This window comes from Bactrocera dorsalis, chromosome 3 (assembly GCF_023373825.1).
Source record: "Bactrocera dorsalis isolate Fly_Bdor chromosome 3, ASM2337382v1, whole genome shotgun sequence".
Classification (NCBI taxonomy): domain Eukaryota; kingdom Metazoa; phylum Arthropoda; class Insecta; order Diptera; family Tephritidae; genus Bactrocera; species Bactrocera dorsalis.
The window spans coordinates 23,568,937-23,583,470 of NC_064305.1; the positions used below are offsets into that span (position 1 = coordinate 23,568,937).

Here is a 14,534-nt window from a genome sequence, read left to right on the forward strand (position 1 = left end):
CTTGATATTTATTTTTTAAATATTATCTCTTTCAAATGTTGGCCGCGGCTACGTCTCAGATGGACCATTCGTTGAGTCCAATTTTCCATAACTCGTTCGAGCATTTCGACTGGTAACTGGCGTATCACACGCGAATTACGATATTATATATCTTTGAATAAAACTCCGGTAATTCCGTACTGTGCGGCTTGCCGTTTAGTTTATTATTAATTATCTTATTCTTTATAAAAATCTTATTTGCTAAATTTACTTGAAGCCGTTGTGCTGACTTGACATTCCTCAGCATCAACGACCCGGCATATCTTAAATAAACATATCAAATAAAAGCAAAGGTATTTGATTTCATTTTTATGGAATTTCAAATATGATTGCTTGCTTATGCATATTATATATTTATGCATGTTAATATGCATGTATGTAGTTGAATCTGAAGATTCAACTTACATTTTATAGGAATAAAAAATACTTAGAAAATACTTGTCTTTTTTTTGAAAGTGGTGGAGTCGTTTGGCGACGCAACTCGCGTGATGTTTTGCTCCAAGACCTGAATTGAAGCGGAATTGCCCGCATAAACTTTAGACTTTACAAATATCGCCGAGATCACGAGCTTCAATCTCAAACATCAAATAATCGGTTATTATGGTGTGATAAGGGTCGCCATTGGCGGTTATCTTTTCACCAGCATCATTTTTGAAGAAATATGGACCGATGATTCTACCGGCCCACAAACCACACCAAAATATTGTTTTTTGCTCTTAAATCTCTTCAAGTTGCTTTACTTCCAAAACATATATTTTTCAATGCGTACTAGACGTGGTCTCTTCGATATAATACTATCCAATAATGAATGCTGGTTCTCAAGATTTCTTCTTCTTTACTGGCGTAGACACCGCTTACGCGATTATAGCCGAGTCAACAACAGCGCGTTAGTCGTTTCTCTTCGCTAAGTGGCGCCAATTGAATATTCCAAGCGAAGCCAGGTCCTTCTCCACTTAGTCCTTCCAACGGAGTGGAGGTCTTCCTCTTCCTCTGCTTCCCTCGGCGGGTACTGGGTCGAATACTTTCAGAGCTGGAGTGTTTTCGTCCATTCGGACAACATGACCTAGCCAGCGTAGCCGCTGTCTTTTAATTCGCTGAACTAAGTCAATGTCGTCATATATCTCGTACAGCTCAACGTTCCATCGAATGCGATATTCGCCGTGGCCAACGCGCAAAGGACCATAAATCTTTCGCAGAACTTTTCTCTCGAAAACTCGCTACGTCGACTCATCAGATGTTGTCATCGTCCAAGCCTCTGCACCATATAGCAGGACGGGTATTATGAGTGACTTATAGAGTTTGGTTTTTGTTCGTCGAGAGAGGACTTTGCTTCTCAATTGCCTACTCAGTCCGAAGTAGCACCTGTTGGCAAGAGTTATCCTGCGTTGGATTTCTAAGCTGACATTGTTGGCGGTGTTTACAGTGGTTCCAAGATAGACGAAATTATCTACAACTTCAAAGTTATGACTGTCAACAGTGACGTAAGTGCCAAGTCGCGAGTGCGACGACTGTTTGTTTGATGACAGGAGATATTTCGTCTTGCCCTCGTTCACTGCCAGACCCATTTGTTTTGCTTCCTTATTCAGTCCGGAGAAAGCAGAACTAAAGGCGCGGGTGTTGAGACCGATGATATCAATATCATCGGCATACGCCAGCAGCTGTACACTCTTATAAAAGATTGTATCTGCTCGATTAAGTTCTGCAGCTCGAACTATTTTCTCCAGCAGCAGATTGAAGAAATCGCACGATAGGGAGTCGCCTTGTCTGAAACCTCGTTTGGTATCGAATGGCTCGGAGAGGTCCTTCCCGATCCTGACGGAGCTTTTGGTCCCGCTCAACGTCAGTTTACACAGCCGTATTAGTTTTGCGGGGATACCAAATTCTGACATTGCGGCATAAAGGCAGCTCTTTTTCGTACTGTCGAAAGCAGCTTTGAAATCGACGAAGAGGTGATGTGTGTCGATTCTCCTTTCACGGGTCTTTTCCAAGATTTGGCGCATGGTGAATATCTGGTCAGTTGTTGATTTACCAGGTCTAAAGCCACACTGATAAGGTCCAATCAGTTTGTTGACGGTGGGCTTTAATCTTTCACACAATACGCTCGATAGAAGCTTTTACGCGATATTAAGGAGGCTAATCCCACGGTAGTTGGCGCAGATTGTGGGGTCTCCTTTTTTATGGATTGGGCATAACACACTTAAGATCCAATCGTTGGGCATGCTTTCGTCCGACCATATTTTACAAAGAAGCTGATGCATGCTCCTTATCAGTTCTTCGCCGCCGCGTTTGAATAGCTCGGCTGGCAATCCATCCACCCCCGCCGCTTTGTTGTTCTTCAGGCGGGTAATTGCTATTCGAACTTCTTCTTGGTCGTGCAATGGAACGTCTTCTCCATCGTCATCGATTGGGGAATCGGGTTCGTCTTCTCCTGGCGTTGTGTGTTCACTGCCATTCAGCAGGCTGGAGAAGTGTTCCCTCCATAATTTAAGTATGCTCTGGGCATCGGTGACTAGATCACCATGGGGGGTTCTACATGAGTATGCTCCGGTCTTGAAACCTTCTGTAAGCCGCCGCATCTTTTCGCAGAATTTTCGAGCATTACCCCTGTCGGCCAACTTATCAAGCTCTTCGTACTCACGCATTTCGGCCTCTTTCTTTTTCTGTCTACAAATACGTCTCGCTTCCCTCTTCCCTCTCCCTCTTCTCTCCGCTGCGACACAGCACTCCTTGTCGTACCAGTTGTTCTTTTGCACTTTCCGAAAACCAATGGTTTCGGTTGCAGCTGTACGTAAGGAGTTTGAAATGCCGTCCCAGAGTTCCCTTATACCGAGTTCTCAAGATTTACTGAACAAAAATAACATGACAGCTTGAGACTACTCACGCATAATTTCTCAAAGAAAGGCTATCGAAAAAAGTACATTTACTTGGATCAACCGTTATAAACACATCTCTCTCGATTAATTTAGGTGTTGTTATGTAGCCTCAGGGTCTTTCTTGTATTCTGAATAGTAACCATACCCGATCCTGTTATAGTAGTCGAGACTAGAAACTATACACCAGTTTCCTCATATAATAGAGGTGGTAATCATTACAATAAATAATTTCACACAATTTTTTCTAACTCGTTCTTCAGTCTTTATCTTTGAATTACTCTTCCGGTCAATCCTTTTGTTCTGCTTCAATCATTTCTACACCCAATTTACATTGGTAGCGTAAATAACAGCATCATTTTTACTTTTGATTTAGTAGTTGAAGTTTTCCCTCGTCGTCTTCGTAAATTTTTCCAAATTCTTCGTTTTAAACCTTCATTTGCTGCAGTTTACACCAGTAGAAGCCGGTAGGGACATTTAATGGCTCATAAACACTTCACACTTTGGTAACATCCATATGACTCTCCAAAGAAACTCAACTTTAACTTAAATTACAATACGACTTTTATCTCTCGCCGCGCAGCTAACGAATCGCGAAGACACTAAAATATGCCGAGTATATTTGTCAGTATTTATTTTTCCCTTTCAACTTCAAGGCTCTCAGAAAACTATAAATATTTTCTTGTAAAACGAGTACTTTTGCCAGACTGCTTAAATATTTATGTGAATTGCCAGAGAAGAATATACAATAATTCCAAAATTTAATGTTCAACAACACAGTGCGCGAAATTCATGTGATTAACAAGGGCTGTTTGATAAGTCAGTGAGTTTCTGAATAAAAAAATATATTTTTTATTAAAGTAGCTTTTCGTTATGAGTATAAAGAAGAAGTAAACCCATTTTCTGAAAAAAGTTAAGTATATTTTATCAATGTAAAGTGGACATCTAGATTTATTTTAACACAGTCATTTCTTTCGGCTTGGAACTATCGAAATTGAATTTGCGTTGGGCCAATCCAACAATTGATGAGTTTTTCTGCCACATTCCTTAACGTCTTTTCATCAATGATAACTTTGATATTTTTGGATTAAAGTTTAGTTGGAAATCTACACTGTCACGATTGTGCTTTTATCTCAAATTTCGAAACGATTTGTCTCATCATTTGAGACGTCATAGTTCTTAACAAGAACAAAAAAATCGAAGTATGTGTAGCTTCCGTGCAACGGGTTTTTCAATAACTAGCGCTCTTATTAAAAAAACCCGCTCTTAAAGTTGAGGCCACTGACTCTAAATTTCGGTTGAAAATTTTGCCATGATGGAATGGCAAAACTTACTGAAGAGAGCGGGGAATAATATGATGTCTTTCACTGTCCCTATCGGTCTAATTTTGTGGTGCTCTATGGAGAAGCATTTATACATAGACGTTTGATTTACGACCTAGTTTCGAGAAAAGCGGCTTGTCAATCATATCACTTATTAACGGTAAATCCACTTATCTAACTAATGTGGGCGTAAATGAACTTCTGAGCTTAGGAGTACTTCTTTTCGAAAAAATTGTTTGAGATTAAATTTATTTCATAACTGTCAAACACAAACAAAACGTCAAATTTGAAAGCAGCCGCTCAACAGCTGTTAATTGACAACAGTCTACTAACAGCTGTTTTAACAGTAGAAATGTTATTATGGCAGTGTTGCAATTGAGTCAGTATACGATTACGATTCTGTCTATGACTTATCGAAACATTCTCGCGTCATCGAAAAATCTCAAATCTGCAAACAGCCACACTTTACATAGGTCTGTAATTCAAAGCGTTGCCTCTGTTTCAATTTTCTCTTTTGTGTTTTTTATGTTCCTCCAGTGCTTTCTCCTCCGCCTCCGCCACACATTTGACAGTAAATTATGGTTGAATTGCGAAATAAAAACGCCATCAACTGACCGTGCGGTCGGAGTGCCGCGTCGCGTTTATTCTACTTCTTTTGCTTATGTGTGGGTGTGTGTGAGTGTATGTGTTTAGGCCATGCCGCTTTTTGGCATTTAGTCATGGACTTTTGGCTGCTCGCCAAATTACTGTTATTGTGTATTCACAGTCCCGTTACTCGCCCTTCCATTGCAATGACTTTGAAAATTAGTAGTGGAGTACCTCCCAGCCCCCGCGGCGGAAGCTCGCCGCATAGTGTTTGAAGGCATGTTGATTTTTTATGTTGTTCAAATTTGATTTTTCTTCTTATTTTATGCAATTTCCATTTCCCTTCCTTTTTGCTTGCTGTGTTAATGCCTTCAAAGTGTCAACGACAAGTGTTACCAATTTGCGAGCGAAAAGCAACAAAACAACGCTGACTGTCGACAATTGTTCGCACACTTGCCCTCTTTGTTGTTTTTGTTTTTGTGTTGTTGTTATTTTTATTTTTTTCTTCTCATTTTTTGTTTCGTTTTACTATTTCACACCCACACTTAGCCATTACGCCCTTCAATATTCTCGGTCAGCAAAATCCAAACAAAACATGCAACAACAAATTCAGTGTTATTGTTGTGCTTTCTTGGCTTTCATCTCAGCATCTTATGCAGTCAGTCAGCCTCACAGTTTCTACTATAGTTTCACTATTATATATACAATTTGCGACGTTAATTATCATTGCTTTCTCACCAACACTTTGCTCTTGCATTCGCGCTCTCTTTTATCCTTTCTCTTCTACAAACATACAATTCCACACTCAACACCTTCAGCAGTAGGCACCAAAAATCGCTTAGCCTCCACCTTTCCATCAAGGTTGTTTACCTTGAATTATTTGTACGCTCTTTTACCTTGTCGGCCTCGTCAAAGCAGGGTTGTGCCGCTTTCGAGTTAATTCTTTTGTTTAATGACATTCAAGTTCAAGTTTTCGAATTTCCGTTTTGCTCTTTCTAATTGTTCATTGACAGTAATTTCTTGTACTGCCAGTAGATTGTATATACATACATATACTACGAGTATATATACATATATATATCATATAATAAATTGTAGTGGGGTTAAAGGTCGGTGTCGCCAACAGTGCCATTGAATCATAAATATTTGCTGAATAAACAAAATATTTGTGTATTTTTGCCAGCTTTTCAGCAAATAACTGTATAAATTAGCAGTCATTTCTGCGGCAACAATAACAAATATGGTGATGTTATACCTAAATTGTGAACTTTAATTTTGCTCAAATATTAAGTTTACGAACGTCGAGCAATATTCGAACTGTTCTCAAATCACCGTTAAAGAAACCGCTTGAAAATGTTCAAGAGGCTCACATAAGAATTTTCAGAGTACACAAGCAAACAAATCTTAAAGAATGAACCAGAATAGATTGTGGTTTGAAGCCTCGAATACTTAATAACAATGACTGGAATAAAGACCTTATAAACAAGAATCGCACGGTTTCCCGGTATGAATATTGTGAAAGAAAAGCAAGAGTACTTGTATATCTTCTTTATGTTTGCATGAGCTGAGTTTTCCTTCTGAGAGCTATTAATTTTATGGGTATAAACGATTTAACAAGTGATGGCTCTGGGTTGTTTTATCAAAGAAGGAAAAACAAATCAATGATACCGAGCCATAAGCGTTTTGTTCAGAACCATATCCTCGTAAAAATTCCAAAATTTATAGAGCTCTCTAATGAAAAGTTACCTTAAGTCAACAAGTATATATGTCTTCATTTATTTTTATTAGTGCGTTTTGGTTACCAAAAGCCACCCGATAAGCTGTACAACGTCGGTCCTATGTTACAAGAGTAGTAGCTGCCGCGTTACAGCTTAACCCCACCGTGCTCAATAGCACTGCTGATCAAAACAATTCCTTAATCAGAGAAAACACACAGTGGATTTTGTGTTTTAGTCGGCCTTTTCGACAGATACGGGTTTTTGATGATATATTCTTATATAGAGAAAAATATGTGTTTGAATTAACTACTGAGTTGGATGATTTCCATAAATTTTTTATACAACATGAGTTCCTTCAGAAATCCGCTGGCCCATTTTCACAGCGCTCACTGCACTCATCCATGGTCCATCCCTTGTATTATTAATTATTTTAAATTTTTATTTTTTATATTCTCGCAAAAAGACAATAGTAGTGATACCGCCCACTTTAAGGCGAAATCCTATATCTCAGGAACTGGTCGACCAGTTTCACCCAATTGTGATACTTATCATTATTCCAATAGTCTTATCTCACATTGGGAAATCGGAGTGCAACCAAGCCTACTTCCCGTATTGAACAATTTTAAATTGCAACTGAATTTTTTATTCAGTGTATAGTAAATCGAGAGTGAAAGACCTTATCGAAACAAAACTTTGCACCAATAGTATCTTAAGTATACCGAACATGTGGACTACAGTCTCAATGTCAGACATTAGGTATACCGAAAATATTATTCAATCTTTGAAATATATGTTAGGTGCCTAACCAGGTTCTTGCTATTTTTTTAAGGAAAATGCAATTTTATTGCAAGGAAATTATTACAAATGAATTATTCGAAGTATTACCCAACGCTAATCACAATTTTTTCCCAATTTTCTGGCAAAGCACGAATACCATTGCAGTAAAAATGTTCATGTTGTGATGATATCCAAGATTCAAGGCATTTTCCGATGTCATTTGCGCGTAGACGTGCTTTCGAGACAGATCATGTGTCACCAAACGGAACAAATAACAATCGGACGTTGCAATATCTGGGGTATATCGCGCATGGTCTTAGGACTTCCATGATTAAGCCATAGTTTCCAGGCTTTAACGTATTTGACAACGTGCAGCCGAGCGTTTTATTTATTGATCGAGTATTGGGGTCACAAGTAATGTCTCTTAATCATCATCTTCGAAGGCTTTTGGTTTTCCTTCACGCGGACAGTCGTTGATATCGCAAAAGGCGTCTTTGAAGCAACAGAACCAATCGCAACACGTTGTTTCACCTGGAACAGCGCGTATGTAAACTTTTTAGAGTTTGCATTATGATTTAGACGCCGATTTCTTTAACTGAAAGAAGAAAATCAATGCTTCCTACAAAATACGGTTATTTGGGAAAAAGTCGGATATATTCGCTAATGTGAAAACTCAGTTTATCTTTCAAATGTCTCGGTTAAGCTGACCACGTTTTGGATATAACAAAATCGATCACCACTAACTGCTGGAGCGATCTATTACAAATAGCGAACCTGGTTGCAGACCGAAAGAATGTAATGATAGCACCCTTTCCTGATAGTAATGTGCCTTTTTATCAAACATTTCTAAAAACGGGTCCATAGTTCCTCTAATCCCCATATATTTAGTGTTTAATACAAAGTTTTGTTAAAACCTGAAAATATGCCATCGGTTTTGTTCTTTCAAAAATTGCTAGAGTATAAAATTGTCGGTTACAACCGAACTTTGCTCTTCCTTACTTATTAATATTATTATTTTATTTTTCATTTACATTGCATAACCTCCCCTAGCAGTTTGTTTATTTCTCCTTCTCACTTGCCACCGTCCATGGAGATTAAGTGTTGACAGTTGTTACTCATACGCCTCGGCCCACACCCACAACGCACCTCATGCTTACAATGATGTGTTTATGTATCATGCCATCGCTGCCATGGGAGCAATTCATTCATTAATTTCATTGCATCATTGTTTATGCATTTGCTGCAAGTAGGTGACAGACCGCACTGCCACACCACAACCCCTCTTTGTGGCACATGATACGCCAGCATGCTGTTCTTGTGTGTTTGAGCGTTAGCGCTTAGTGTTGATTGCCGTCATCTGTCAATAATTAAGCAATTCACAAAATGAATAATAGAAATTTATTTGCTGCAAAAGTGAATTTTAACTAAACACACACAATGTCTCTGTATTCACACTCAGCGCGCTCGCCAGCCGCTTGATTGTGTGCAAATTTTCAATAATCGCTAGCGCGTAATTTTTCAAAGGTCAAGCGCGCTGCCAACTGCGAATTCACAGTGTGCATATAATTACAATGCTATGAACAATTCAATGCATTCTACTCTCTCTATTAAATAGTATGGTCACGCGTCACTATATATGTGTGTTGCTGTGGGTGTGGGTGGGCTTATGCTATTGCAGCTTGCTACTAATAAACTCAATTATCAGCTCAGTGGCGCGTTTCAGTTAGATTTTAATGGCCAAGTGTGAAACAATGGCAACGCCTTGTTGCATTTGCATTATTGTATTAATAAATGAATAGCGGAATATTAGTGAGATGCTGATATTTCAGATATTTCATGCGCCTCTATGGACTTAAACCTAATTCAAACTCAAGAGGAAAGTTGGCGAGCGCTGTAGACGCGAAAGTTTGGTCACATACCACAGCTGGTATCGTGGTTCGAATGCCACGGCAATATCTATAGTCACTATACGGAATAGTCCAAATATTAATGTTTTATGAAAATTATATAAAATTGTTTTATTTTATTTGAGTTTAATTAGTTGTTAATTCGACGGGCTAGCGCTATTGACTTGTCTTATTTTCTGCATTTGCTTTTTGATTTTTTAATAGCAAATCTCTCAGAAATGGTGCCCCAAGCTAGAGTGAGTGTCTGAAGTAAGATAAACTTCGTACGGATTTAAGAAGATATTTATCTGCATTTTGATCGGTTAGTTATACGGTAACTATTTGCTAAAGCAATCCGATCTAAATAATTTCTTTCGACATTGTAGCAAGGTCTTAGGTTATAACCCGTGCCAAATTTCGCGAAGATATCTTGATAAAAAAAAGAACCTTATAAGAACTTGACTTTTATGGGTAAATTGTATGGCAGCAATATCCTATAATAATCCGATTTAAGCAATTTTTTCGGAGATTGTAACGAATCTCTGAGTAATAATTTGCGTCAAATACTTTGGCAAATAAAAGAGTTGTCATACAGTTCATACAAGGACTTAATTTTGACCGATCAGTTTGTATGGCAGCTATATACTATAGTATTCCGATCTGAACAATTTATTCGGAGAATGTAGACATGCCTTAGATAATATTATATGCCAAGCTTCGTGAAGATATCTTGTCAAATAAAAAAATTTCCCATACAAGGACTTCAGTTTGATCGGTCAGATATATGTATGACAGATATGCTATAGTTGTCCGAAATCGGCGGTTCCGATTGTGAGCAGTTTCTTCGGGGAAAAAAAAGATACAGACAGACGGACAAGGCCAAATCGACGCTAATCATTTATATGCCAGATATACTAGACGCTTATCAGGTACTTATAGTATATGTAGTATACTTTAAAGGGTCTTCAACGTTTCCTTCTAGAATTTACAAACTTCCTGGCAAACTAAATTACACTATTCAGAGTATAAATATTAAGTCCAATAAATTTTACTTCCATGTGGACTTACGCTTCCATTAGTTATTAAATTAGTAGCATCAATAATGAATGAAAAATTTCTACCAGCTGGTACTTGCAAAGAGTATACTTCATGAGTTATAAATTGTCGAATACTTTCATCAATATTTCACTTCAGTAAAGTGTTAGTGTATGAGTCATTTACAAGAGTACTTCAAAGATATGCAAAGTAAATAAAATATACAAACAACAACCACAAAATCCGCCTTTTAATGCATGAAGCAAGAATTTCGCGCGCAACATCACCAACTCATCGAGTGAATACTTACAATTTACCACTCGAAAATCTTCCTCCACAAATTTCTTCGCGCGAAATATACGAGTATATATTTTTAATGAATTCAAATGGAAATATAGCAAAAATATATCATGAATAAATAAACCTATACTCAGTATATATGTATATCCTTATGTGTGTTGTACTCTAGTTATGTGTGTGAAGAGTCCTTGAATATTCTTGATTTGCCACTACCGTAACCATATAAAGTGTTGCTATTTTTATTGTAGTTTTACTATTAACAAATGCTGCAATAATTTATGGTAAAATCTACTTTTAGGCGTAACATACAGCTGCGCTGCATTAACGCCGTGATTATGCGCGCTTTTCAAAGTCAATACAACTTAATGAGCTTATGCCTGTGCGCCTGTGTATGTGTGCTGTATGTAGGATAAATACTTATAAGTTTAGCATGCATGAGTGGGTGCATAAGAGTCTTAAAAGTGTTGGTGAAAATTCCACTCTTAAGCTGTAAACTAAAGTCAGTGAAGTACTCAGCTAATTTAGTAGGCGTGGGTTAAGCTGAATTCAGTGCAAACAGAAGAGGAAGCAGTTAAAGGTAGTTTTTACTGTGTACAGATTTAACTTTTATTAAAATGGTGAAAACTTTCTTCTAAAAAGTTATATCTATATTTCTGGAACGATACCTTGAAGTCGCTCAAAAAAGAAAAAAGAACTGCAATACCAAAAATTTTCATTTAGCTTAATTTCAAGGTTTCTCAACTAATTTTTTTGACCTCGATCTCATATTCTTGGATCAAAGTGGAAATCGTGGAAAATTGGATTTTGCACTGCTTTGTATTCACCAAAGAATTGTAAAACCAACATATTACTCGCGAAATCAAAAAAAGTAAATTCGGAGGATCCCTTTAAATGAATTTCAATGAATCGAAGTCAATTCAATCGAGAAAGAGCAAATTTTTGTTTTGAGAGAGAAAAAAATATATTTTTACAGAGGAAGGAAAAAATATACTTAAAATACGGTCTAAAGTTTTTTTTAAAGAATATTAAAAGAATATTAATTTTCTTTCCAATTCTTGCCCTTCTTCATCTAATGAAATATAAAGGGTGGCATACCCACTTAAACACTGCTCCTTCTACCAAGTACTTTTCCTTGTCCTGAGACCGTATTTGAATTACTTCAGGACAAAGTTTCTAAGATGGATACATTGCAGGTCAGTTTCTACTCTTCCTGCGTCCAGGAACGCCTACGATTTTGTAGCCAGCGTCGAGCTATTTGACTCACGTCCGCGTTCATGTCCCTAGTTAACCAAGCTTGGCTTCTAATGTTATCCGTTCTCCTTTCCAGCGTCAGCACCTACAAAAATATGGTTTGTGTCGTCTAGTAGTTGTCTCTGTAAACACATACAGGCGTTTTCGGAAATATCTGTGACCATATAGCACCTATTTTTTGAGTAGTTCACCTCGCCGTGATTTCTACTGCGCCACATCTCTAAATCTTTTGGCGGTCCATCTTTTTTGCACTCCCTTGTCCAACGATCTTGCCAGAGTTCAATTATTTGAGTCCTCATATGTTGTCTTGTCTTGTGAATATGTGTAGTTTTATTCCGTCATTCATGCATAACCAACATTTTCTCCTCTCTTTGGACATAATGACAAACATGTCCAATGAGCGAAAGCAAATCTATGAGACTTATAATGGCTCTATTTAAGAATTGTTACAAACATACTCCCATAAAGATGCGATAATTTCAGCTCGAGTCGAAAAAATTTCTCAATTCCTATTTTAATTATTCTCATTTACAAAATATAGTCCTTGTTTTGAATTAACTTAAATTCACTTTCATACATCTCTTATATTATATCTTGTTGCTAACCTACATTTGATTTTTTTTTGCAGCAAAATGAAGATCGCTTCACAACCGTTGAACTGCCTGCCAGCGCTAAAGTGCCGAACAACAACAGCAACGTCACAACCGCAGCTGCCACAAGCACCAAAACCGTTGGCAGCAGCGGCACCAGTAGCGCACAACACGGCAAAGCCATCAGCATTCGAATTGGTGGTGATGGTGGCGGCGATGGACCAGGCGGCCCAGCTGCCTGTGAACCCATCGATGTGATCACCTATCCACCAAACACACCAACCACACCAGCTACGAAAGTCGCCATCGGCGGTGGAGATTCGGGCGCAGCGCTAATTGCGCTCGACACCGGCGATCCTAATGAACCGGAACGTGGCAATTGGACGGGCCGTTTCGATTTTCTACTCTCACTGCTCGGGTACTCGGTAGGGCTGGGCAATGTGTGGCGCTTCCCGTATCTCTGCTACAATAATGGTGGCGGTAAGTTCAATATTTGATGTTTGAAACAGGGAAATCAATTAAGAATTTCACCAAATTGCATTAACATCCATTAAGTTTGTCACTCCAATTCTCACATAATATCTCATTCTTGTCTCTAATATTTCACTCTTATTCCTACCGCAGGCGCCTTCCTCATACCCTTCACAATAATGTTAATTATCGCCGGTCTGCCGCTCATGTTCATGGAGCTCTCATTCGGCCAGTATGCCGCTTTGGGGCCTGTGGCCATTTATCGTCGCTTCTGTCCGCTGTTTCGTGGTCTCGGCGCTGGCATGGTTATCGTTTCGGCCATTGTAATGCTCTACTATAATTTGATTATTGCCTGGACAATATTCTATATGTGCGCCTCATTTCGGCGTGAGCTGCCATGGCAGAATTGCGAGGCCGCATGGAGTACTGAAAGTGAGTACAAAAACAACTATCTGCTTTAATGTTATATAAATTTGTAATTTAAATAAGTGAAATAATTTTTGTAGCGAATTTCGCGAAAATACATGCATTAAAACTTCCTGTGTCGCCTTCACTAGTTCGAAACTTTTTGAGCGCAGGTTTAAAAGTTTATTTAATGTTGTGTAGCTTTCAGACCATTAATTGAAAAGTATTGTGTAGGCGTATTAATTAACTTATAAGCTTACCTTTACGTATGCGTTTGTTCAGGGTGAAAACTTAGATTTTATTAAAACTCATTTAATCAGCTTGCGCTGTGGGATTTTTAGGTTAGGTTGCGTAGGCATTCGAAGATACGAAAAGACGGGGAAAAGATGAACGCAGTGAAGGAAATCAATAACATCAACTCCGACTTCCAAATAAACCGAACATTTTATGCTCGCGCAATTTTCAAAGATTAATGCCGGAGTCATATTTTCAGGTATTGGCAAAATTTATATTAAACAAGAAAAAACGTAAATTGGACCGTATAACGCCCTTCCCAAATAAAAATCTTTGACATAAAAAAGTGGAATTTGATCGTTCACTTTTTATGGCATCTATACGCGGTTCCGATAAATGGAGAGGAAAAGATGTCTGCACAATATCAGATCGTTAAATCCACTTAGGCGTTGATTGCGTATAGTACATGCATATTTTGTAGGTTCTCCGACGTGTCTTTCTGGATGTTACAAACTTCGTGGTAAACTTATTATACCATATATCCTGTATTGGGATAGTATCGTCTTAATTTAGACCTTTTTTAGCATTGCAACATATTAGCCAGAAAAGAATGTTCTATAAGTTTCATTAAGAAACCTCACAAATTCAACGATATGTAATGAATGAATTAATCCGGAAGTTCTAAAATCCATATATAACATACATATATGACAGTAAAGGGAAGTCTTCCTCGATTTTATAGATTTCGAGTAGGCCTTGAGATATGAAATTTGAAATAAAAATAGCCCACCACAACCATTGTGTATTTTTTACACCGGCTCCTATAAAGCTTTTAGTATTTTTTTTAGAAAGTTATCGCACTTTTAGTGGTTTTTAACATTACCCTTGGGGAGGATATCGTCCGATTTCATCAGAGGATGTACTGAAATGATTCGTTCTGAGCAAATTTGGTTAACAAAGCTCTAATGATTGGTGAATTATGGACATTAAACTTATTAGGGAATGGGACCACGCCCACAAAGATACCACTCTCAAGTACAATTCGTTGTGC

The 14,534-nt window shown here is 38.0% G+C and overlaps 1 protein-coding gene across 1 annotated transcript in view; it reads left to right on the forward strand.

The window, feature by feature from the left end:
- The window catches only part of LOC105228708 (uncharacterized), a 142,265-nt gene that overhangs the window by 81,970 nt on the left and 45,761 nt on the right, over positions 1-14,534 (forward strand). The window contains 2 exon segments of the mRNA XM_049453327.1: positions 12,412-12,853; positions 12,998-13,276. Of these exon segments, the coding sequence (XP_049309284.1) occupies positions 12,412-12,853; positions 12,998-13,276 (721 nt within the window).